At 41.7% G+C, this 26239-nt stretch overlaps 2 protein-coding genes and 1 pseudogene across 3 annotated transcripts; 1 reads left to right on the top strand and 2 right to left on the bottom strand.

Annotated features, from left to right (window-relative positions):
- Positions 1-5665: 5665 nt before the first annotated feature.
- On the top strand, positions 5666-9332 carry LOC123050732 (LRR receptor-like serine/threonine-protein kinase EFR). The gene has a single exon (XM_044473478.1). The coding sequence runs from the start codon at positions 5703-5705 to the stop codon at positions 8697-8699; it is 2997 nt and encodes a 998-aa protein (XP_044329413.1). The 5' UTR covers positions 5666-5702; the 3' UTR covers positions 8700-9332.
- A 903-nt stretch (positions 9333-10235) lies between these two features.
- LOC123056156 (disease resistance protein Pik-2-like) lies at positions 10236-15258 on the bottom strand (annotated as a pseudogene).
- Positions 15259-16113: 855 nt separating this feature from the next.
- LOC123055310 (disease resistance protein RGA5-like) lies at positions 16114-25831 on the bottom strand. 2 transcript variants are annotated; one of them, XM_044479307.1, is made up of 8 exons: positions 25654-25831; positions 25460-25519; positions 25025-25137; positions 22837-22928; positions 21759-22727; positions 19943-21593; positions 17172-17210; positions 16114-16573 (listed from the first exon to the last, which is right to left on the bottom strand). In XM_044479307.1, the coding sequence occupies exons 5-8, from the start codon at positions 22616-22618 to the stop codon at positions 16517-16519; spliced, it is 2607 nt and encodes an 868-aa protein (XP_044335242.1). In that variant the 5' UTR covers positions 22619-22727; positions 22837-22928; positions 25025-25137; positions 25460-25519; positions 25654-25831; the 3' UTR covers positions 16114-16516. The 2 variants fall into 2 exon arrangements, with proteins under 2 accessions (XP_044335242.1, XP_044335243.1); XM_044479308.1 differs by having other exon boundaries at positions 22837-25137.
- Between the last annotated feature and the right edge of the window lie 408 nt (positions 25832-26239).

Here is a 26239-nt window from a genome sequence, read left to right as displayed (position 1 = left end):
TAAACTTGAATTGGTTGAATATGACATGTGAGTGAACAATACCTTAATTGGCAGCTGGTCATTTTTTAGATGTTGGCCATCCCGAGTCCGAGAACATTTGGGAACTCTAGATACAATGTTGATCCAAAAGTCAATACAAGTGAATGACATGTGCATGTTCATTTTAATTTCTAGCGAGTAACTAATAAAATTATACCTGACTTGGTTGAGTGCTAGTTGGTGGCTGGTGATTTTGAGACGTTGGCCATCCCGAGTATGATGACACCAGAGAAGTCTACATAGTGTTAATCAAAAAGTAAATGACACACGCATGCTCGTCTTAATTTTAACAATTAACTAAACAATTATACCTGGCTCGGTTGAGTGCTATGATAGAAATATGGTTGTTGTGGTCGCAAACCAAGCAACTGTTGAAAACTAGTAGTGTCTGTCTGCGATAGCGGAGGCAAGCCATGCTGTAAAACTTGCAAATTGTAGTTCTCAGGTTGTGGTACCGATGTCACATTACCCGGCAGTACATGCAAATTGTAATTATGTCCACGTGGTAATGGGGAAACAACTTGTGGTAACGGAGGCATAGCACGCGGCAATACTTGTAGATTGTAATTCGCAACATTTGGTACTGGAGGCATAGCATGTTACAATACTTGCAAATTGTGTTAGCAGCATTTGGTAGTGGATGCATAGCATGCTGCATTACTTGCAAATTATAGTTCTCATTTGATATGTTGAAGCTAGGATTTGCTGCAGATGATGCAGAAGCACAATCACCACTCTTATTCTTGCATGTTGCTCCTTGACCTATTCGCAAAAGAATTTGTTAGGTCTATTTCAATAACATGAACAAATATTTATGTTGCTACTTCTTGTGCAATACCATACCTTTCGTATTACGTTTATTCTTATTTGGTACGTTGAAGCTAGGATTTTCTTCAGATGATGCAGAAGCACAATCACCACTCTTGTTCTTACATGTTGCTCCTTGACCTATTTGCAAAAGATTTTGTTAGATCTATTTCAATAACATGACCAGATATTTATGTAGCTATTTCTTGTGCAATACCATACCTTTCGTATTACGTTTATTCTTATTGTTCAATTCCAGTCCAGATTTAATCCTCTTGTTGCTACTTCCTGGTTCTTTTCTCTTTATTCCCTGTGCTTGGACTACATTCTCAATGTTGCATTCAACTGGTTGCTTCTCTGCTTGTTCATGATTTAGTGATTCATCTTTTGATTGATTTCCATGTAAAATTTGGTCCACCTTTTCCATTAGTTCAATTGACATACTTTGCAGTAGTGCATATGCCTCTTTGTTTGCTGCTGCTTTGCTCAAAATGTTATTGTAAGTGCGGCATAGTGATCCATACTGTCTAGCTAGCACAACTCTTGCATCTTCATCATCAGAGCACTTTTGAATTGCTTCTGATGGCCCTGATTTTGCTCGCCTTGTCCATCTTTTCAAGATATATTCTGGTGCCAACTCCTTGATATTGTTGTGGTCCAACACCTTCAATGCATGACGACACAATACCCCAACAAATTCAAACTTTTTGCATGAGCATGAAACTTTTGATCCATTGGGATCAAATTTCACAGTATGACAATTTTGGCTAGCTGAATGGGTAACCGTGAATTCAGAAATAGAGCCAGTACGACCACTCTCATACACACAATATCCCATTACCATGTCAAATTCTCCTTTAAATATCTCAAACATAGCAGGTGTATATACTTTCGAAGTTTGTATCAACATCTGCACATATGGCACCTTCGGTGATGTTTGACTCGCATAGAAATCACTTTCCACTTCAGCATACCTTCTATCATCTACGGCCCTCTCATAGTGCTTGAAGAAATCTAATAAATCAAGGCGTACATGCAGGTATCGTTTCAATAGTGCATTCATACTCTCGCTTCTTTGTGTGGATTTCATATCTGCACAGAAGGTTTGTCGACCATAAACCAAAGCCCACTTCTCCTTGTTCTGGAATAATCTATGTAGCCATTCATTATCTTTCAAATTATATTTCACTAGCATATCATTCCAACCTGCTAAGAATTCATCAACTTCTTCAAAATCATAAACACACTTGCCAAAATCTTTCTTAAATGTCTTTGAACCTTGGAAAACATGACTCAAATGTTTTGCAGCATTCTGATACATGTGCCACACACATAGACGATGTATTGAATTAGTAAAAACCTTGCCAATGGCACTAATAATGGCAGCACATTGATCGGTCAATATTGTCTTTGGTTCTTTTCCTGACATGGCCCTTTTGAATGTTTCAAACAACCATTCAAAGTCTCAGATGTTTCATCATACAATAATGCAGCTCCAAAAACCACTGTTTGTTTATGATGGTTGACACCAACAAAAGGGGCAAATGGTCTGCCATAACTATTTGTCTTAAAGGTTGTGTCAAAGCATACCACATCACCAAAGTAGTGATAATCTAGTATTGATCTTGCATCTGCCCAGAATATATTGGTTATCATCTCATCTTCATCTACTTGTATTGCATAAAAGAAGGAAGGATTTTCCATCTGCTTGTCCTGAAGGTATTGAAGAATGGCACCCGTGTCTCCTTCTTGGATGGATTGCATACGCTTTGATCGGAGATAATTTTTATAATCTTTTTGACCGAAGCTAAGACACTGTCGACCCCCTGCTTGTCTACTCATCACTTCATGACCAGATTTTGGTCTAATTCCTGAATCATTCAATATGTCAATTTGGGCCTTTTGACCTTCTGTAATTTTTCTCTGGGATCGCAGTAGATGGGCTTTGCTTGGAGTTACGAGTTCATGATTATGAGCATCCTCAAAGCTGCTTACAACATATTTTCCGTTAGCACTTATTTTGATGGTCATCTCTGCCAGACAACCAACTCTTGTATCTGCTCTCTTTCTCTGACATTGTTCCTTGCTCTTGTCCTTGTAACCTGCCTTTGAGCATACAAATTTCTTTGTTCGAATAACATTAGTCGTCGAGGATTTATCATGCCAAGATTTCCTGACACTGAAACCTACATGTCCTGCATATGTATTGTAAAACTCATATGCTATATCATCATTCTCAAATTCCATTCCTATCTCTGGTTTTAACCTTTTGATGTAGTAATCATTTGTATTTCCACCTGCCTCTCCCACATTTGTGGTCTCATGATCTACACAACATAAAAATTATCATATACTAATTAGTTCATGGATGACACACAGAGTAAAAATCACACGATATTCAGAGCCCTGGTTTTAGTGAAACCTGAAAATCACACAATATTCACACAATGAGCATTAGCAAAATATTGATCCTTTTCTTTGCTAGAACATTCTCTATCATTAGAGTTAGCAAAAAGGAGAATATGTCAAAGGAGAAATCTCATGCAGTAAAGTTTATAATAAACTTAGGTGGTACTCTGATGCATAATGTGCGCAACATCACAGGAGTGATCAGCACTAACATAATTATAATGCAATTCCGAAGGATTAATTTGCATGTGTTTGAAAGAAACTGGGCTACGGACCATGAAGTACGGGGAGCTATTTCTGAAGGAGTAATTTGCATGTCATAGATCAACTCTTTGTTTGTTTCTTTTAATCTTATCACCTTTGTATGATCAAGAGTGTTGATAATCTGTACATTGCAGGTGCAAGAACATTACCTCCGGACGATGAACTGTGAAGAGCTCCGTCCATGCTGAAGAACACTGTAGATGTTGATCCACGGAGAGGAATAAATTTCTATCAATCTTGATCTATTCTCCTGTGATCCAGGGGCAACAATGAACAATGGAATAGATCGGTAGGAGAAAGGATGAAGCCACGCAAGAGATTTTGGCGGCAATCTGTTGTAACGCGGGAGAGAAACATGTCGTTTTCCTGATTTTCTGGAACCTAACTGATATTAGAGAGATACACTGGTTTTATTAAGTGGTGGGTCCATCGGGGACACGTGCTGGGCGCTGGTTGGCCCTGCACGATAGTGCGTGCTGGGAACCCAGCAGGAGAGCCCGACCCGGTATTACCTATCTCCAGCCCCAAATCACGCTGTTTCATTCCGGGATTGACCCAAGGGGGGAGGGATTGAGATTTCCAATCGGGCACTGACATCTGAGTATCCGACAACCCTGATGGATTTTCTTTTCAGTGAAAAATACTACAGTAATTATTCAATTTTACTTGTTCTACTACGGAGTACATATTACAGGTTGCTGTCAAGTGTGAGCAGAGATCATCCCACAAACTGTTGAGTCTTATGTCGACTACGGAAAAATCCATGCAGTCCAAGCTGTTGTCAAGTGTGAACATGCGACGAATATGACTACATACGTGATTGCTGAACCTCTGCGTTTCAGGATTTGACAATATATGATGTATGTGGTCATTGTTTTAGGTGCTCTCCTCCAGTCATCAGGAAAACAATTCCGTTTACACTGTCGAGAAACCGATTTACGCCAAGTCACCAGGTCAAAGGTCTTTCTATTTGAGCAGATCGTTGAGTTTGGCCTGCTATAATTAAGAAGAGACTACTGTATGGTTGCTCCTCATCGGCTCTCACCTGAGTAGCCAGCACTGTCCATTCCACGGCCATGGTAATTCCCCTCATGATACTCGCACTGATCTTCTTGCTGCCAGCGCCCGTGCCCGCTTCCTCTCCCCTTCCTAGCAAAAATGACACTGACCTCGCCGCCCTGCTTGCGTTCAAGGCGCAGCTCTCCGATCCTATTGGCATTCCTGGTGCGAACTGGACCACCGGTACATCCTTCTGCCACTGGGTGGGTGTCTCTTGTAGCCAGCATCTGAGTATCCGACAGCCCAGATGGACGATAACATTTTTCATTTCTGTGAAAAATATCACTAGAATGCATAAGACAAATAACCAACTGCAGCTTGTGCATCAACTTAATATCTAGAGTCATTTTCGGAGGAAGTCATGCAATACTACTAGTCCACTTCACAATTACAAGTTGTTGTCTAGTGTGGGCAGAGTTCATCTCACAATCTGTCAGAATCTTGAGTCAGACAACGGAGAAAACCATGCAGTCCAAGCTGTCATCAAGTGTGAACATGCGACAAATATGACTAGACCAATGACTGCATACGTGGCTGCCAAATTCCTGATTGCAGGATTTGACAATGATGTATGTTGTCGTTGTTAAGTTTGGCCTACTCTATTAAGAAGAGAGTACTTACGGTTGCTGCTCATAAGCTTGTACTTGAAAAATATATCGATGGAGGCACAACAAGGAATAATTTCTAGTTTCTTATAAAAGAACTATATGATTTGATTTCACATCTTTGACAAACATCACCTTATCATCAACTCCACCACTTCCTAATTGCCTTTCATTTCAGCCACATGGAAAGGAACATGCCAAACAGGTTCTTCAACCAATCTCTTGATTGATATTCTGACTGGGAAACACCCGCATGGTCACTAGTTAGTCAATCCTTAGTCTACCCATCCTGGTTTCCAACGACTAAACAAAGACTAGACCACCACAGTGGCCAACTGCGGGTCAACGCATGGAGTCAATACCTTACTTTTCTTATCAACCTTTTCCAGTCACTGGCTAGGATTAAGCTCATGTACCGTGGAAGAGCTGTATAAGTAAACCATGTAGCAATAGCAGCAGCCATATAACACTCTCCACAAATCCCAAGCTCTTAAATAGTGCGAGCACCCAGCACTGCCCATGGCCATGGCATTTCCCCTCATGATACTCACACTAATCTTCTTGCAGCCAGCGCCCGTGCTCGCTGCTCCTTCCCTTCCTAGCAACAATGGCACTGACCTCGCCGCGCTGCTCGAGTTCAAGGCGCAGCTCTCCGATCCTATTGGCATTCTTGGTCAAAACTGGACGACCGCCACATCCTTCTGCCACTGGGTTGGCGTCTCTTGCAGTCGGCGTCGGCAGCGCGTCACCGCTCTCGTGCTACCAGGCATGCCGCTCCAAGGGTTGGTCTCCCCATATCTTGGTAATCTCTCTTTCCTCCATGTCCTAAACCTCACCAACACAGACCTCACAGGATCCATCCCACCTGATATTGGAAGGTTGAGTCGTCTCGTCGTTCTTGATCTTGGCCTTAACAGATTGTCAGGAATCATCCCTCGTACCATAGGAAACCTCACAAAGCTAAACTCCCTTGTTCTAGTAAAGAACGATCTCTCTGGGAAAATACCGCATGATTTGCACAACTTGGGCAATCTTAGGCACATAAAGCTTGGGACAAACTACTTAAGTGGCATAATACCAAATCAATTGTTCAACAACACGCCTCTGTTAGTTGGTCTTGGCTTTGGGAACAACAGCCTATCAGGGCCAATACCACCCGGTATTGCTTCCTGTCCCATGCTTGAGTACCTCAACTTGCAAGCAAATCAGCTTTCTGGCCCGGTACCTCCAACAATTTTCAACATGTCCAGATTACAGATTATGAGCCTCGTGGGCAATCGGTACTTAACAGGATCCATCCCTAGCAATCAAAGCTTTAGTTTGCCCATGTTGCAACGGTTCCTTATTGGTCGCAATAATTTCACAGGTCGAATTCCATCAGGACTTGCATCATGTAAACACCTCAGAGTTGTTTATCTATCCGAAAACTCCTTTGCAGACTTCGTCCCAACATGGCTCAGTAAATTGTTGCATCTCACTATCCTTAATTTAAGTGGAAATGACCTCATCGGTTCAATTCCAAGTGAGCTCAGCAATTTGACTATGCTCAGTGTGCTTGACCTCTCACGTTGTAGTCTGAGTGGAAAGATTCCGGATGAATTAGGACAAATGAGTCAACTCACGCTTTTACACCTTTCAGAAAATCAACTGACAGGGTCCTTTCCAGCTTTTGTTGGTAACCTATCCCAACTGTCTAGACTATTACTAGAATCAAACTATTTAACTGGAGCAGTCCCAACATCTATGGGGGACCTCAGAGCCCTTGAGTGGTTTGATATTGGAAGCAATCCTCTTGAGGGAACACTTGATTTCTTGGCCACTTTCTCCAACTGCAGACAACTCCGATACCTTGCCATATACAACTGTTCGTTCACCGGGATCATTCCTGATCACATTGGAAACCTCTCCAGAAGCTTGACACACTTTGATGCAGGCACTAATCATTTAACTGGAGGTTTCCCAGCACCAATATCAAATCTAAGTGATCTAAAAGTAATAATCCTTTATGAAAACCAATTAAGAGGCCTAATCCCTGAATCCATAACACTATTGAAGAATCTCGAGGCACTTGATCTAACCGGGAATAGCCTTTCTGGCTCAATCCCATCACAAATTGGTACCTTAAATAGATTGCACATATTATCTCTCCAAGAAAATAATTTTTCTGGTGCCATACCAAATGGTATTGGTAATCTAAGTATGCTAGAAATCATTTCACTAGCATATAACCAGCTGTCTTCAACCATACCTGAAAGCTTATTCCACCTCAGTAACCTTCGTCAATTATTTCTATCTAACAACTCCTTCACCGGTGAATTGTACTCTGATCTTGGTTCCATGGAAGCAATAGACACGGTAGATATATCTGCCAACAGCTTGGTTGGTAGCCTTCCGACTTCATTTGGACAACATGGACTGTTAAGCTACCTTGATCTATCACACAACAAGCTGCAAGGTCCAATCCCAGAATCTTTCAAAAAGTTAGTTAACCTAGGGGCATTGGACCTATCTTTAAACAACCTTTCTGGTACTATTCCGAAGTATCTGGCCAACTTTACTTCTCTGACTAGCTTGAACCTCTCTTTCAATAAGTTCCAAGGTGAAATACCAGATGGAGGTATTTTCTCAAATATCAGTGCGGAATCTTTGATGGGAAATGCCGGATTGTGTGGTGCCCTGCGTCTTGGATTTTCACCATGCCTTGGCGATTCTCACCCAACCAACAGACACTTGCTAAGATTTGTGCTCCCGACTGTCATAATAACAGTTGGGGTTATAACAATTGTCTTATGCCTAATGTTCAGAAAGAAAAATAAGCAGCAGCCAAATGTTGCGACTTCTCTTGGTATGGCTGATCCGACCAGCCATAGATTAGTATCCTACCATGAGATTGTTCGTGCCACTGAAAATTTCAACATGGACAACCTACTTGGAGTTGGAAGTTTTGGCAAAGTTTTCAAGGGCAAACTGGATGATGGTTTGGTGGTCGCGATAAAAGTGCTCAACATGCACTTTGAGCAGGCCGTGAGGAGCTTTGATACTGAATGTCAAGTGTTGCGGATGGCTCGGCATCGCAACTTGATACAGATACTGAATACCTGTTCCAACTTGGATTTCAGAGCTCTGCTGCTCCAGTACATGCCCAATGGTAGCTTGGAGGCACAATTGCACTCTGGAAATAGTGAACCACTAGGATTCATCAAGAGACTGGACATTATGCTTGGCGTGTCGGAGGCAATGGAGTATCTGCACCATCATCACGGTCAAGTTGTCCTACACTGTGACCTGAAGCCTAGCAATGTGTTGTTTGATGAGGACATGACGGTGCACGTCGCTGACTTTGGCATTGCGAAGTTACTTCTTGGCGATGACAACTCCATGATCTCAGCAAGTATGCCAGGGACAATCGGGTACATGGCCCCAGGTACGTACTTGCTACCACATGCCAGCAAGCCTTGCAAAGGCACAACTATCCCAATGAATTTTTTTCGTGGGTTAGCTTATCACTTTGGTTAGCTCATCCTAATGATTTTTTTTCTTGAACAGAGCTTGCATACATGGGTAAGGCTTCACGGAAGAGCGACGTGTTCAGCTTTGGGATCATGCTGCTCGAAGTCTTCACCGGGAAGAGGCCCATGAATCCCATGTTTATCGGGGAATCCAGCCTCAGGCAGTGGGTTTCCCAAGCATTTCCAGCAAGGCTCGTCGTTATCGTTGATGAGAAGCTGCTGCAGGGTGAAGAGATAAGCAGCCATGGCTTTCATCAGCAGACCAATATTCCTCCATCGGCATCGCCTTCCACCGCCTCCAACACAAACTTTCTTGTATCGGCGTTTGAGCTGGGTCTGGAGTGTTCGAGCGACTCACCTGACCATAGGCCAAGCATGGACGAAGTGGTCGTGAAGCTGAAGAACATCAAGAAGGATTGCTCTGCTTCCATGGCAGCAAGGCTGGGGGTTCCGCAGCGTTGATCAATGCATCGGGTTTTTTTCATCCATGGAAAATATGGTTGTGCTGCTAAATATTTCAGCAACATCTGAATATTTGTAACGGAAGTTGGTTGTAAGCAAGTAAGCAACAGACAGTCAGTAGCTCCTGAATCCTTGTAATTTCATTCAGTTGTAATCAACAATCAAACAGTCAGAAGCAGCAGCAATTGAGTTCTCGTAACTGTAGTAATGGACACACCAGTCTATTGACTTATTGTAAGTGCAATACACACAGTTCATTGCAAGTAATACAATTCATGAGACCGATGCAACAATGCCTGCACAATGATGTGGCTGATGAAGTATATTTAATGGGATATAAGTGCATATAAATGCCTGGTCTGTGGGATTGTAGCACCTCACTCAGCCAAGAAACTGCCCGATGATCCTAGATCAGTCATAACATCAGCCAATGCACCGTCCAGAGCACTCCGGGTAGAAGAACAGGTATATGCGAGAAAACAAACTTTACCCCCAATGCTCTCCCCCTATTTGATACCTCAAAATCTATGCCTGTGAAACATGTTCCTCAACCAATAGCGGTTCAAATGTATGTGCCATGGTATGTTCATCGACTAATTAATGTTATCAATCGATTGGAAAACAAGTCACATTCTTTTATAGTCATCGATGTTTCTTGAAGTAACTGGTTCATCGATGTTTCTTGAAGTAATACAAATCACTCTAAGTAATACTCTCTCCGTCCCAAAATAAGTGTCTCAAGCTTAGTACAATTTTGTACTAAAGCTAGTACAAAGTTGAGACGCTTATTTTGGGACAGAGGGAGTACGATTCATTAGGCCGACGATCAGGTGTCCAAGTCTGCATCCTACTCATCTTGGCTGACATCCTGCACTTGGTTCTGGCTGAACCTTTATTATGAACTCTCTCAGGTGGCTAACGCTCAGGTGTCCAAGTTGTAATTGTGCAGTCTGCACGATGGAGCAGGAGCACGTAGACAGTCTTTGTCCAGACTGATCTCTCAGCTGGTTATCTCCTAGCCTCATTTCCTGGTGCTAGCCCGATTAGCCTCACGTAGACAGGTTTATTTAAGCTTCGACATCTAGCTCTCAGCTCCAGAGACCTCCCGCTCAGACCCCCTGCTCGCCGCCCTTAGCTCATGCCGCCGCTGACCAAATGACATATTCAATATGTAGCTTGCAGACAAACAAAATATTTGCACATATTTGAAGATTTGATTTAGCTTCAACCTTTGAATCCACAAGTGCAGGTGTACATAAATAGCAAGATGCTGGTACTACGCTATCATGCCTGTTGTTCTTTCGTTTTGTTTCTCCGAATGAAGGCAATGTTAATAACACAATTCGACATGTTGTTGCAATTTCCACATGGGGTTAATACCCACGAAAAATGTATGGATCACTAACCACCACTAATTTACCGATAACCAATCATTGAATAGCAAGTCTCCAGCAAAAATTGAGTGAGGCCACACTAAAGTTATCGGCAAGATTTAAAAGAAACATAGCAAAAGGTTTGCATTTTTCACTGATTAAGGAGTTTCAAGCACAAAAAGAGAACTAGACATAAAAGGCTAATAAAGCATACTCTCCAGACATAGAGTTACGCATGTTCTGCTCCCGCACTATGCCAATTTGCCAATTGATCCTTGATCAAAAGACTTTATTTGAATAGAAAAGCCTCTTGTCCATTTTATATTGATTGGCGTAATATGGATATAATGTTTTGAGAGGATGTTGAGTTGTACCTTTCTCATCTTCTGCATGTAGAAAACAAAATCAAGAGCGATTTCCTGTCATGACATAACAGTAGGAAATATTATAATGATTTTACAGTGCCTATGTTCTAATGTGATCAGCAGAAAACATTTCAATAGGCAATCACCAAAACATGACATTGTGGTTTTTTTGTGTACTTTGCCAATGTAAATGTGATTCAATCTTAGACGACTAAGGAGTCGAAAAAAACTACCATGCCAAAAATGATGAGAATTTAATCTTATCCTTTCATTGATCGAGAGCAATTTAGCAATGTAAACATGCTACATGTATCATGTTTTAAAAAGAATGTAAAGATATTTAATTATGTCATCCCCAAGTACAGTGGCAACACATTACTGAGCTTGAGATGGTGCTTCTGAGACTAGATCTGGGAACGCAGCAGATTTCAAACTCAGGTCCCCTGGGCTTATTCACACAGACGGTCATGAAATCCATCAAAGATGGGGTATTTTCCCCGTCAATAATGGATGTACATTTTCACAAAAAAATGGATGTACATGGGTTGTTAATCACGTGTTTCTTTCATACACAGAAAAAAGTGTAACTATAAAGAACATTATTTTCTGAGTTGTTTCCATCTAACAAATCTTGTACGATAGAATTATTATTATTATTTTATCTGGTGATTTTTTTTGCAATGGAAACAAATTCTAAAATAATTATGACCAGGCTATTGTTATAAAGCCATTATTCCCTTGTTATTATTTCCTCATTTGAACGATGTGCAAAGCATTAATATTAAACTCATAAGGTGTAATACTAAACTCAATAAGGTGTTATGGTTGGAATTCCCCACCACACAGGCTTAAGAAGGGTGGTCCGGATTCGTTCCGGTAAGTCCACCACCCATGGTGCAAGACAATTGAGCCAAAAAGGATTCACCATTATTATCATTAAAATGGATCACAAATGAGAAGTACAAATTGCATATACTTTCATTAGAAAAATGATGTCAAACAGAACTACAATTAGTGAAGAAAGTAAATGAACTAATGTAGACTTATAAAAATCAGTGAATGACTAATAATGGGAATGCATAAATAAGTAATTTAATAAGATAAAATTACATAATGTTATCAAGAACATGAGTGCATTTCTTTCTCACAAACTATTTGTAAATAACAAATCCTGTATGACAGAAAAAAACCGTGTGATGGAAACATTTTGTTACTGTAACAGGAAATTAAGAGCAGGCTAAAAGTTATAAACAATTTATTGCTTATGATTTAATTCCTCTTAAGAACAATGGGAAAAATCTAATTGATATTATCTGCCCCGCTAAGAGGTAAATACTTGACTCATATTTAGGAAGGATCTAAGGTCGTTATGGTGGAATTGAGTTGATCCCGGTACAGTTTGTCGATATTATATCATTAAAATGGATAAAGAATGAGAAGAGCAAACTGCATAAATTTTGATAAACAAATACAATGTAATAAAAACTTAATTAGTGAGTTCTGAAAAAAATCACTAGATGACTAATATTTGAAATGCATAAATGACTAACATAACAACTTAAAATTATATAAGTGAAAACAAAGAGAAACAAGCAAATACTTTCACCAAATTTATACTCCTATAAAGTAAAAAAAAATACACAAGGATATGAATACACACACGCGCGCGCGCGCACACACACATGTTGCATGAATGTGTGAAATAGTATATTTACCCCTGTTGTTTGTGGGAAATCCAGTTTGGGCTTGTTTCGATTCATATAGATTTCTCTCTTCACTGCATTTCTCATATTTCGTATCTCATTGCCGTCTTCACCATTTCTGAACTCAACATTGATATGCTCAAGTGAAGAGAGATTCTCTAAACCGAACATAGGAGCACCAAACTGAACCAATGAGTTAGGGACATCTTTAAATTCTAACCGCAGGGTTTGGAGACTTTGCATGGCTCCCCGTGCAAACATTAACTCCATGGTTTCACTCTCGACTCTGAACCTCATTAGACATTGAAATAGGTAGCGACCGTCAATGACCAGCCGTTTATCTCTGCCTTGTGTAGGTTTCTTCACTTGTATGTGCAGTTCACTGAGAGACAGTATACTGCCTAAGACTTGAAGATCCTCCTCTCCCAGTTCAAGTCTGATACTTAGGGAAAAGAGGCAACACATGGAGCAGATCCACCTTGGCACTGCACAAGTGATGCTATCAAGCATGTGGAGTAACAACAGACGTGTTAACTGAATAATGGTTGACGGCAGCTTTTCATCTATTTCAGTGGACCTTATGTCCAACACTTCAAGAAATTGCAGATCCGCAATACCTTTCGGGATCTTAGTGATAGATGTACCTTTTAAACTCAAATATCTCAAGTGAAACAAACTGCATATATCCTTCCAATGATTATTATCCACTTGCTTGCAGTCAGTTAAATCCAGCACACGTAGGATTGGAAAACCCGTAAGTGCTGGCAACAAACTGAAAGCGAGACTAGACACAGTAAGTGCCCTTATATAGGACAAGCTCATGGTTGGAAGCTGATTAGCAACCTCTTCAATGTTGGTCTGGACAGACAGTCGGCGGATTTTACTTGGTAGATAGACTGGTTGCTGACAACCTACTATCGTTACGAAGTTCTCCTCAGTTGACAAGGAAGTGATGAGGTCACGCACCATGTCGTGTATGCGACAAGAGTGTACTTTATTCCCATTGTCGATTTTTACAGGTTGGACCAAACTTTTATTAATGAGCTGGTCAAAGTAATCCTCTCCTACTTCACATAAGCTCCTCCCATGTTCTTTTTTCACAAAACCTTCACCCACCCATTTCCATATCAACCGTTCAGTTTGAATCTCATAATCCTCTGGATACAAACAAAGATGCAGTATACAAGTCTTGAGGTGTGGAGGTAGGTCAGAGTAACTGACGGATAATATCCTCCTCATGTTCTTCACATCATCATGACCATTGTCTAACCCTGAACCCAATGATTTGTACACCTTGGACCAATACTCTTGTGTATGTTCTCTTTCCGTTTTGCTGGACAGCAAGCTACCTATTGTAATGATAGCTAACGGCACTCCACCACATCTTCTTAAAATTTTCTCAGATATTTCAAACAATTGATTAGGTGGTGATTTGTTCTCGGTCTCATATATTCTTTGGTGGAACAACTTTCTTGAGTCAACAACAGAAAGTGGTTCCAGCCGATAAACATCACCAGCTTGCTCGGCAATATTAAGAATGCGAGTTGTTGTGATTACTCTACTTGCATGCTCATTCACTGTCAACGAATATTTGATGTTTTCCCAGACAGATTTATCCCATATGTCGTCAATAACAATCAAGTACCTTCAATTAATATCAAAACACATATATTAAGATTTAAAAGTCTATATAAGCTATCATATTTCAAGCAGAATTGAGCTACTTCATCAGGGCTAAGCAAATGCAAATTCAGAGTCTGTAGCACTGCAGTTTCCCTGTGACGTCCAGATACGAAACAATGAGGGAGGAACACACACGCATATACGTACTTCTTGTTTTCAAGAAATGTTCTTATCTCACTGATGAGTTGTGCTTCGCCCCATGCAGCCTCGTTGATATTCTCGTACTTTTGCTTGTGAAGTTGATGGAGCAAGCTCTTGAAAATTTTCTCCATGTTAGGATTAAGAGACAAGGAAACGAAAGCCGTAAAATCGAAATGCACTTTAAGCTTCTCATACACTGTATTAGCCAGGGTTGTCTTTCCTAATCCACCAAGTCCAGCAATAGAGACCACCCGAAGCTGTTCCTTGGAAATCTCATCTCCCTCAGTCAGCATCTTGATTACCTCAAGGCTCTTCTTGTCTGTGCCAACGAGGTTGGTTGCCTTTTTATACAAGGTTGATAGGCGAAGGGCATCAACAGTTTGTCTGGTTGGCTTGGTAACCACACTGTCAACCTTGTACCTATAACGGCGCTCGCTGACCTCCTTGATACGGCTCTTGATATCTTTGATATCGATGCCGATCTTGTGGTGAATCTTGCCCTTGGTCAGTAGGCTGAGACTCTTATCAATGAAATTCCTGAAGCTATGCGACTTCTCTGGTTCATGGGTTTCGATGCGCACCATGAACTTGTCGATGCTGTCTTCGAGGTCGTACGACAGGTCCCTCACAGCCTTGGCCCAAAGCTTGACTTGGATGTCCGGTGGCTGGTCGATCGGTGCCTCGGAAACCTTGAGGAGAGCCGTCTGCATGCTCTCCATCTCGGCTTTGAGGAACATGATCTCGCCCCTGACACCCCTCTGAAGGTTGTACTCCTTGGTTATTAGGTCAGCTAGCTTGGGCATGAGGGTGCCCTTCGCTCCAATCACGGCCTAGGCCATGCTCGGCTTGAGCTCTAGCTCAGCCTCTCAGCATGCTGCAGATGTTTGCGGAAGCAGAAGAAGGGAGATGGTGGTGGCAATCTGCTCTGCTGCGTGGATGAAGCTTCGTCTTGCACTACACCACGTAAAGAATCACAGAATGAGTAGTCAGGAGCTAACAAGTCAAAAGTTCAGAATGAATTCAAACAGACCGACATCTTGCCTGAGAGAGGTGAGTGCACTGATGGAAAAAAATTGGGGAATCTAAAGCTGGGCCTTAGATTCAGAGAAGAGATGGAGCAATCTGAAAGAAAAGAAAAAGGTGGTAACTGAATCGTTTGCGAAAGCAATAATTTCAAGACATTCATCATATGACAAGCTGACAACACTTGAGATCTTTTCTGGGTAACATGATGGAACTTAACAGCATCCGGAACATGATTAAGCATCCTGAACATGACTAAGTAGTCCTCAGCTGTTGCAGTCATGGCTGAACTGCTCTCGGCCTTTCGCTTGGTTTTCTTTGTGAGTTCCCCTCGGTAAGCTCTCTTTTGTACTTCCTAGCCTAAGCATATACCATGGGTCAACGTTGACACACAACTTAGCCATACATTCGACTTAAAGAGGTGCCACATGGCACCGCGGTTAGGTTAAGCCAGCCGTTATCCCGCTTTTTTTCGCCGAGAGCCACGGCTTTATACTCGGCTTATATATAAACTAAGTACCGGTGAAGTGACACTCTCCTTACAGTGCCTAAGTCGATACTCCCTCCGTCCCAAAATAAATGACTCAAGTTTGTACTAACTTGGTACTAAAGCTAGTACAAAGCTGAGTCACTTATTTTGGGACGGAGGGAGTACAAATTAAGCCAAGTACTATAGCCGAGTGTTGTCTTCCCCGAGTATGTTTCATACTCGGCTTTATTTTTTTCCCCTGTAGTGTAGCACTATAAAATATCAATCTTAGAGAGAGATATAGGGTTTACAAGTCATGTGCTTGCTAATAAATATTGACAAGATATTCAAGTAGTAAGACGACATATTATCCAATAATTCGCAAACATAGGAAAATATAATAATCTATGGTGTATTTTCAACATCGCCAACCAGAAGCCAAATCAATTTGAACTTGGAAAATTTCAATTCTGCCGTCTGAATGTTGGAACAGGAGCATGTTAGACTGCTTCAGCTGAGCCCTGTGGCTATCTCCTCAAGATCAGTGGCTTCATTTCCAGAAGCAAAGACAGGTTTATTTAAGCTTCCACAGCAACCTCTTATCTCTAGTTTCCTAGTGAATCGAGATACTGGGTGAATGTTTCTATCTTCTGCTTCTTCAGCTGACCAAATGACACAGTTAGGTGGTTACTAGACGAATAAAATCTTTGCAAATTTATTTGAATCCACAAAAAAGCAGGTGTACACAGTAAGGTGCTGGTATTACACTATTCCTCTTTGTGAGTAAGCGGAAAAAAATACAATTACTTTATCAAGCATGTTATTGTTTCCATCCCTGAGTGAGGTGAGATCCCTTGCATGCTTGAAACAAATTACAAATGACGTCAATGTTGTGGATTTTTCTGTATCGGGTAATAAAAAATTATCGACTTCACTAGAAGACTATTGGTACAATAGCAAGCCTCTAACAAATAATTGAGATAGGCCATGTTCAAGTTTTCAGAAAGTTTTTTGGGTGCTTAAAAGGCTAGCCATATAAGATTAACATTTTTTCAATCATTAAGGACTTTCAAGTGTAATACTAAAGATATTGATAAAAGGCCAACAAAAGCCTACTCTCCGTGCATGGGGTTACAAGTGTTTTTGTTCTGTCCTTGACCAGAATGACTTTATTTTGAATAGAAAAACATCTTCTCCATTTGAATATAATATAATTGGCTTAATTTGCATATAATGTTTTGAGAGGATGTTAAGTCGTACCTGTAAATAGAATCTCTTGATGAATTCCTCAGCATGTTCCTATCAAACAAAAAATGAAACATTATAATGTTTCGTAGTATCTATGTTTTAGTGTGATCAGCAGAAAACATTTCAACAAGCAATCAACAACATATCATGACATTCTGGTTACGCATGTGTACTTGGTTAGCATAGAAGTGTCAATCTTATGTGACGATTAAGAATTTAACAAAGCTCTATGATACCCTACATATACCTCTCCTCGAATGAATGATAGGCATGTAATCTTACTCTTGCATTGATCAGGGACAATTTGGCCATGTAAGAACGCAAAGCGTAATATGTTTTAATATGAATGTAAACAGATTTAACTATCTCATCGTAGTGTATACGAGGGACTTCTGAAGTTATCCCATATATGCTATATCTAGAAATATGTTTTCCTTCAGACAAACCTAGACAAGCTTCAATGGTACCATGACTTTGGCACGTCTCCAAGCGACAAAATGCTTGGGGCACGTCATCTCAGTGGTATCCAATCCGGCAGCAGTGTGTCTCCGAGATCATGATGGTGCTTCAGAGATCAGATACCAGGCAACAAGAGCAGATCGAGCCCACGGCCAGCTGTCTGGTAGTTTTATTGTTGCATTTTGATCTCCCTATCTCGCATAGGTATCAATCATGGCTGTAGTCATAAGTGACAGAGATGTTCTAACAGTCGTGAAATCTGTCACAGATGGAGGGTATTTCACCCGTCATCAATAGATGTATGTGTACCAGTGGACATTTTGTAATCTCGTGTTGCTTTATTATGCAGCAAAAACAAATCTGTCAGAGATAGAGAACATTTTGCCCTTCACTAATAGGTGTATCTGTACTAGGTAATCACGTGTTGCCTTAATATGCAGCAAAAAAGGCACAATATAAGCATTATTTTCCAAGTTATTTCGATGTTACAAATCTCACGTAATAGAATTATCGTTTCTCCGTCTGATTAAAAAAAGTTTCGTGCAACAGAAACAGGTCATAAAATAACTTCCTTGTTAGGAAAATGTGCAAAGTCTAGTTAATAGTGAATAGTAGCTTATGCATAAGATGTAACACTAAACACATATTATCTCATTAGATAACATGTTATAGTGGGAATTTGCTACCATATGGGCTTATGAAGGGTGGTTCGACTTCGTTCTGGATAGTTCACCACCCATGCTTAACCGTTGGTAGAGGTCCTCATATGCTCGACTCCTTGCTTCACCAACAGCTCGCTTTGCGGCCTTCTTCGCCATCTTGTACTTCTCTATGTTGTCTGCACTCCTATTCAGGTATAGGCGTCTGAAGCAATCTTTCATCTCTTTAATCGCCTTCTGGACATCATCGTTCCACCACCAGGTATCCTTATCTTCGCTTCTCCTTCCCCTGGACACTCCAAACTCCTCCGAGGCCACCTTACGAATGCAAGTCGCCATCTTCGTCCACACATTGTCCGCATCCCCTCCCTCCTCCCAAGGGCCCTCCTTAATGACCCTCTCCTTGAACACCTGAGCTACCTCCCCCTTGAGCTTCCACCACTTCGTTCTAGCGACCTTGGCACGCTTATCCCGCTGGACACGAATCCGAAAGCGGAAATCAGCAACCACCAGCTTATGCTGGGGTACAGCACTCTCTCCAGGTATCACCTTGCAGTCTAGGCACGCACGCCTATCTTCTCTTCTCGAGAGGATGAAATCAATCTGGCTAGAGTGTTGGCCACTACTAAAAGTCACCAGATGTGATTCTCTCTTTCTAAAGAGGGTGTTAGCTACAATCATGTTGTAGGCTAGAGCAAAGCTTAAGACATCTTCTCCTTCTTGATTCCTGATGCCATAGCCAAAGCCCCCATGCGCCCCTTCAAAACCTGTGTTAGATGTACCCACGTGGCCATTGAGGTCTCCTCCTATGAAGAGCTTCTCACCAATCGGTACACTCCTAACCATGTCTTCCAGGCCTTCCCAGAACTCCCTCTTGGTGTTCTCATTGTGGCCTACTTGCGGGGCATACGCGCTGATAACATTGAGAACCAAGTCCTCAACTACCAGCTTGACCAGGATAATCCCACGTCTCTTGACGTCTACCACTCCATACTTGAGGCTCTTGTTGATCAAGATGCCTACGCCATTTCTGTTTGCAGCCGTCCCCATGTACCACAGCTTGAAGCCGGTATCCTCCACCTCCTTCGCCTTCTGTCCTCTCCATTTGGTTTCTTGGACGCAAAGGATATCAACACCTCTCCTCACCGCTGCATCAACTAGCTCCCGAAGCTTCCCTGTCAGAGACCCTACATTCCAGCTACCTAAGCGAATCCTCCTAGGCTCGGCTAGCTTCCTTACCCTTCGCACTCGTCGAGTCAAATGCGAAGACCCATGCTCATTTTCCACTACATCCGGGCGCCGATGTAGCGCGCCACTAAGGATGTGACGACCCGATCCTCGCTCACTTGCCACCGTATCCGGATCAAGATATGGCGCGCCACTTGGGGGGTGACGACCCAGCCCTTGCCCATTTTCCAACACACCCGGGTTCCGATGTGGCGCGTCGCTGAGAGGGTTACGCCCCAATGAAAATTGAAAAATATAATAATAGATGACTAATGTTTCAAATACATACATAAGTATCCTAATACAATAAAATTATATAATGTTAAGAAGAATAGAACCAAACGTATACTTCCACTGATTGCATATAAGGTGTAGAAGTATACACAAATTTAAAGAAACATATACATGTTGCTTGACAGTGTGAACAAATATACTTACGTCAACGGCATCTGTTTGTGTGAAAGTTAGTATGGGCTTGTTTTGATTCATCTCAACCTCTTTCTGAACAACATTTCTCAGCATTTGAGTCTCCTCATCACTGTCTTCTTCGTCGAAGGGGAACTCAACAACAATATGCTCAAGCAAAGAGATATTCTCTAAACCAAATACAAGATCACCAAACTGAGAGAATGTGTCATGCACATTATCTAAAACTAACAGGAGGGTCTGTAGACTTTGCATGGCTCCCCGTGCAAACTTCAACTCCATGGTGTCACCCTTGACACTAAACCTCTTTAGACACCGAAATGGATAAGCATTGTCAATGACCAACCGTTTGTCTCTACCTTGTGTAGGTTTCTGCACTTGTATGTACAGTTCACTGAGAGACGGTATGTTCCCAAGTACTTGAAGGTCTTCTTCTCCCATTGTTTCAAGTTTGATACTAAGAGAGAAGAGGAAAGACATGGAACACATCCACCTAGGTACTGCACAAGTGATGCTGTCAGCCATGTGGAATAACAATAGTTGTGTTAGTTGAATAAAGGTTGACGGCAGCTCTTCTTCTATTTCAGTGCACGAGCTGATGTCCAGCACTTGCAGAAATTGCAGATTTGCAATCTCTTTCGGGATCCTGGTGATAGACGTTCCCTTTAAACTCAGATATCTCAAGTGAAACAAACTGCAAATATCCTTCCAATTATTATTATCCACTTGCATGCAGAATGTTAAATCCAATACACGTAGGACTGGAAAACCCGAAAGTGTTGGCAACAAACTGAAAGCTGGACTAGACACAGTAAGTGACCTCACATTGGTCAGTCCCATGGTTGACAATTGATTAACAACTTCTGGAATGCAGGTCTGGATGGACAGTCGGCGGATCTTACTTGGTAGATACTCTGGTTGCGGATCACCTATTCTTGTTAGGAAATTCTCATCACTTGACAAGGAAATGATGAGGTCACGCACCATATCGTGTACATGACAAGAGCACACTTGATTTGCATTGTCAAATTTTGCAGGTTGAACCAAACTTTTATTAATGAGCTCATCCAAATAATCCCCTCCTACTTCATACAAGCTCTTCCCCTGTTCTTTTTTCACGAAACCTTCACCCACCCATTTCCATATCAGTTGTTCTGTTGCAATCTTATAATCCTCTGGGTATAGACTAAGATGCAGTAAACAAGTCTTTAGGTGTGGTGGTAGGTTAGAATAACTGACTGATAATATCCTTCTCATGTTCTTCACATCATCATGATTATTGTCTAGCCCTGAACTAATAGATTTCTGCACCTTGGACCAATACTCAAGTGTATGTGCTCTTCCCTTTTTGTTGGACAGCAAGCTACCTATTGTAAGGATAGCTAGCGGCACACCCCCACATCTTTCTAAAATGTTCTCAGATACTTCAACCAATTGACTAGGTGGTGACTTGTTCTCCATATCATATATTCTTTGATAGAACAACTTTCTTGAGTCCACAACAGAAAGAGGATTCAGCCGGTAGACACCACCAGCTTGCTGGGCAACATCAAGGATGCGAGTTGTTGTGATTACTCTACTTTCATATTCATTCTCAATCAACGCATATTTGATGTTTTCCCAGACGGACTTATCCCATACGTCGTCAATAACAATCAAGTACCTTCAATTAATACGAAAACACATATATTATAAGGCTAAGTTCTCACACATTGAGCAGAATTGAGATACACAACACAGTTTAACTTAAATGGCAAAGCAAATAGAAAACTTGAGAGTTCTGAACTATTGTAGTTTTTATGGCGGCGACACATATGCACATACGTACCTCTTGTTTTCAAGAAATGTTCTTATTTCACGGATGAGTTGTTCTTCGCCCCACAATGCCTCATTGGTGTTTTGAATCCTATGCTTGTCAAGTTGATGGAGCAAGCTCCTGAAAATCTGCTCCATGTTAGGATTAAGAGACACGGAAATAAAAGCCGAGCAATCGAATTGCAGTTCTTGATTATCTTCTTGCACTTTCAGCTTCTCATAGACGGCATTAGCAAGGGTTGTCTTTCCTAATCCACCAAATCCAACAATAGAGACCACCTTCAGCTGTTTCTGGGAAACCATGTCTCCCTCAGTCAGCATCTTGATTACCTCAACGCTCTTCTCGTCGGTGCCAACAAGCTCCGTAGCCTTTCTATACAAGGCTGACATGCGAAGGGTATCAATAGTTGGACCAAGTGGCTTGGTAGCGGCCACACTGTCAACCTTGTACCTATCACGGCGCTCGCTGACCTCCTTGATGCGGCTCTTGATGTCTTTGATATCGATGCCGATCTTGTGGCGAATCTTGCCCTTGGTCAGCAGGCTGAGGCTCTTATCAATGAAATTCCTGAAGCTATGGGACTTATCTGGTCGGCCATGGGTTTCGATGCGCACCATGAACTTGTCGATGCTATCTTCCAGGTCATATGACAAGTCCCTCACCGCCTTGGCCCAAAGCTTAACTTGGATGTCCGGTGGCTGGTCCATTGGCGCCTCAGATATCCTGAGGAGAGCTGTCTCCATGCTCTCCATCTCGGCTTTGAGGAACATGATCTCGCCCCTGACACCCCTCTGAAGGCTGTACTCCTTGGTGATTAGGTCGGCTAGCTTGGGCAGGAGGGTGCCCATCGCTCCAATCACGGCCTGGGCCATGCTTGGCTTGCGCTATAGCTCAGCCTCTTTGACGGTGTTTGCGGAAGCAGCAGAGGGAAAAGGGTGGCGGTGATCTGCTGCGTTGATGAAGTGCAACCTTAACTTCGTCCTAAAGAGCCGCAATATGATTAGTCAGGAGCTCGAAGTCAAAACGTTGGAACAGAATGAAGTAAAATAGACAGATCATGATGAAAGGAGAAAGCCGCGAAGATGGAGACCTGTCCGCTGGATCTTGCAGTGAGAGAGTATGGAGACTTGGAGAGTGAGCAGTGAGCGCACTGGGGAAATTATGGGGAACCTGAAGCTCAGTCTTTAGTATCAGAGCATATATACAGCAACCGGAAACAAAAGAAAGCATTTAGTTTCAACATGTTTTCTGAGTAGAATGATGGAACTTAACAAAAGGCTAAACACAATTAAGAAGCAGCAGCAGATTCTTATGTTAACAAGCTACCGATCAAGCAACCAGCTTAGAGTTTCTTAGGGGAAGAAGAGGATGGTGATTAGCTAGTATCCTGAGAGCCCTGCTGCGTGTGAGCTCGGACTCAAGAGGATGGTGGGCACCGTGAAAGCTAGATGAAGCTCAGATCTGAATCAGCGTCCTAATCTATATTAGCTTTACACCTAACGAGGAGTTAAATTATGCGGGAATCCTGCTGGTTTGTCTGCTTTTAACGTATCTGCTGTCAAAGTCCAGTCTACAGATTGGTAAAAATTAAAAAAAATAAAACAATACCCCTTCCCCTCAATTGAAACGCTCACGCGCTTTAAAACTGTAATCCTTTTATCACCAAAAAATGGCTGTGGAGACTCCTGCTTCATCACATTAATTCATTAATTTAAATATATACAGAGCCTCTATATTTTATTAAATTAACATACAAAATGAGCATCTTTCTGATCTTAGATGCGCCATGATCTCGCATTCTAATGTTTATACTGTTAAACAGATCGACATCTGTGTGATTATGCGACATTGCCTCCACTTCTGTATGAACTATGCAGTTTTGGATCTAAATAGCAGATCAAAAAATGCAGCAGACAGTCCTTGTATCAGGAATATAGCAGTCATTATTTTGAAAAAAAGTGCTTTCATACTTTAAACTAGCAAAGCGAGAGAGATATTGGGGCCTGGGCTGTACCCAAGGTCCAATCTCCGGCTCATACGAGTACTAGTATATTACAACAACCGTGTCTCTTTCCACACAATTCGAGGTTGAAGGCAGAGCACTGTGTAGACTACTCCTAGTATAATCATTACACAGGTATAGAAATTTCAAGGTAATTTGGTGTTGGAAAACCGAACGGCAGAGTATAGTTGTGCGCATATGGACAACCCATAAAAATGGAAAAGGTAGTTTCGTGTTGACACGGAATGGTAGAGTATAAAAATGTGCTACACTATATGAGTATATGGAGAGAAAAAACATAAAACTAGAAAAAGCCAAAGGAAAAGTATGATATTTTATCTTATTACTTGAATAAGTTTTATCAATATGTATGTGGCTTTTGGCAACACACCATAGTAGCAATCATGTGGCCTGTTTTCTAAGCGAATATTTTAATGTGGTCCTTAATTAGTCGATGGGCAATAGATATTGAAATATCAAACCAGGGGATCTATCTAGGATGAAGTTTGTTTTCTCATATACTTTACCTTGGGAGCATGTTACCCTGCTACCTATTTTGTCAGAAACTTCACCTCCTGAAGTAACAAAGCCAAATCAAATATCCCTTATGACTTTTTTTTCTGGGGACCCTTATAAGGTTTTGAAAGGTGGTTGTGCGGATGTGACACACATCAAGGGTGATCTTATCAACATGAAAAAATAAATGAAATGATGACAAGTCAGAAGACAAGGTGTCGTCTTTATCATCTCTCTCCATGTTTCTCAGCTATTTCTTATGGCCTTATCGCCGTTTCGTTGCCATCATGCTTCTCTCTCTATTGCTATGCAATCACACTAGCATCTTCTCCAGCTATAATGAATCTTTGTCAGGGTTGCCGTCGCCTTCGGTGAAAGGATATCGACATATTAAGCAGGGCTGTCTTGTTAGGCCTCTGTTAGGTGTGACCCTTCTGACAAAACATCATGATCATAATCATAAATGGATTTGTAACAATTGTAGGCTTAATTTACAGGATTGATTCAACTCTAGCAGAGACACCGCCTTGTATATAGCTTGATCCTACCTAGTACCTAACAGTCATTTTTAGATCCATAGAGAAACTTTGAACAAATGCTCAACTATAGTAGATGCGATTTTTTTTTCAGCTACTATGCACAACACTGTGTTGGATGGATTTATTTCCCTTGGAAGCAAAGGATATAAATGGCACTCTAACACAGCCTACATACATACTGATTAACAACACAAAATATTCATAATGTCTCTGTACCATACCTGCTAAAGTTGTACTACTACTACTACTACACCGGAAGAATCGAATGTCTTAGGGACCAAATGCTCAGTCTCCGTGTAAGAGTGAAGCAGTGAGTACACCTGATGGGGAAAATCTGGGGAACATGCAGCTCAGTCTTAGTTTCAGAGCAGATATACAGAAATCTGGTTTGTTTATCATTTTGGTTGGTAAATGAATCGCTTGAGAAAGCAATGATGTAAGATATTTTGCATAACATGACTGATTAACATGCTTCACATATTTCTGAGTACCATGATGGAACCCTTAACAGCATCCTCAGCACGATTAAGCAGCAGCAGCAGCGGTTTCTTAAGCAAACAAGCTAGTGATCATGCGAGAAGATCGAGCACATGCAAAAGCACCCAACTTAGTTTCTCCGGTGAATAAGTTCTCAAGGAGAAGAAGATGGTGATTACCTAGAGCAGCCGAGTTGCCTGCGAATTTCAGATATGTTGAGGATTCATGAGGACAGACAACTGAAGAATCGCAGCATGATTAGTCAGGAGCTAACAAGACAAAGCCTAGGTAAAATTTAAACTTGAGAAGGAAAGTCTTAGGGACAGGCCGATCTTGCCACCAGAGGACTGAGAGGAGGAAGGGGGATGCTTACCGGCGATGGGAACGGCCGTGACCTGGCAAATAAGGAGAAGGAGGTGGATGGCCGGGAGCTCGTGTATAAGGGGAAGGCGATACGGATGGTGTCACGGCAGAGCGAGGCCGCGGGTATGCAGCAGCAGCAGATAGGGAATAGTTTGGAGGAAGAGGCAGAGATGGGGAGTGCAGCGCCACCAACCCATACCACCCACTGCGGGTCAGTGTACAAAACATACAGTATACGACAGGATTAGAGTAGGTAAAGATCATTTGTAATAGGCAAGTTGCATTACAAAACTAATCGCCCGTTTCACGCGTGAGGACGTGGAACGATGTGCAATATATTCTAGATAAGATAAAAACAGCAGAACACTTACTAATGCAAGTGATCTGGCCATTTGATTAAAAGAAAAAAATGACAATAATGTAATTTGGCACCATCTGCAGGTCTGGTCAGTCAAGAAAACATATACTAGTAAACAACAGGATAAGACTACACCATGTCCTGAAGATAGGGAGGAAGTTTCCTTGGATGCATTGCCTTTTGATGAAGGTATTTTGGGCATCTGAAATCAGTGCCGCGAGTTTGCAACACTAGGGAT

This window comes from Triticum aestivum, chromosome 2D, assembly GCF_018294505.1.
Source record: "Triticum aestivum cultivar Chinese Spring chromosome 2D, IWGSC CS RefSeq v2.1, whole genome shotgun sequence".
NCBI classification, from domain to species: Eukaryota; Viridiplantae; Streptophyta; class Magnoliopsida; order Poales; family Poaceae; genus Triticum; species Triticum aestivum.
The sequence above is the reverse complement of the archived record's forward strand: the minus strand, read 5'-3'. Positions and strand labels throughout refer to the sequence as shown.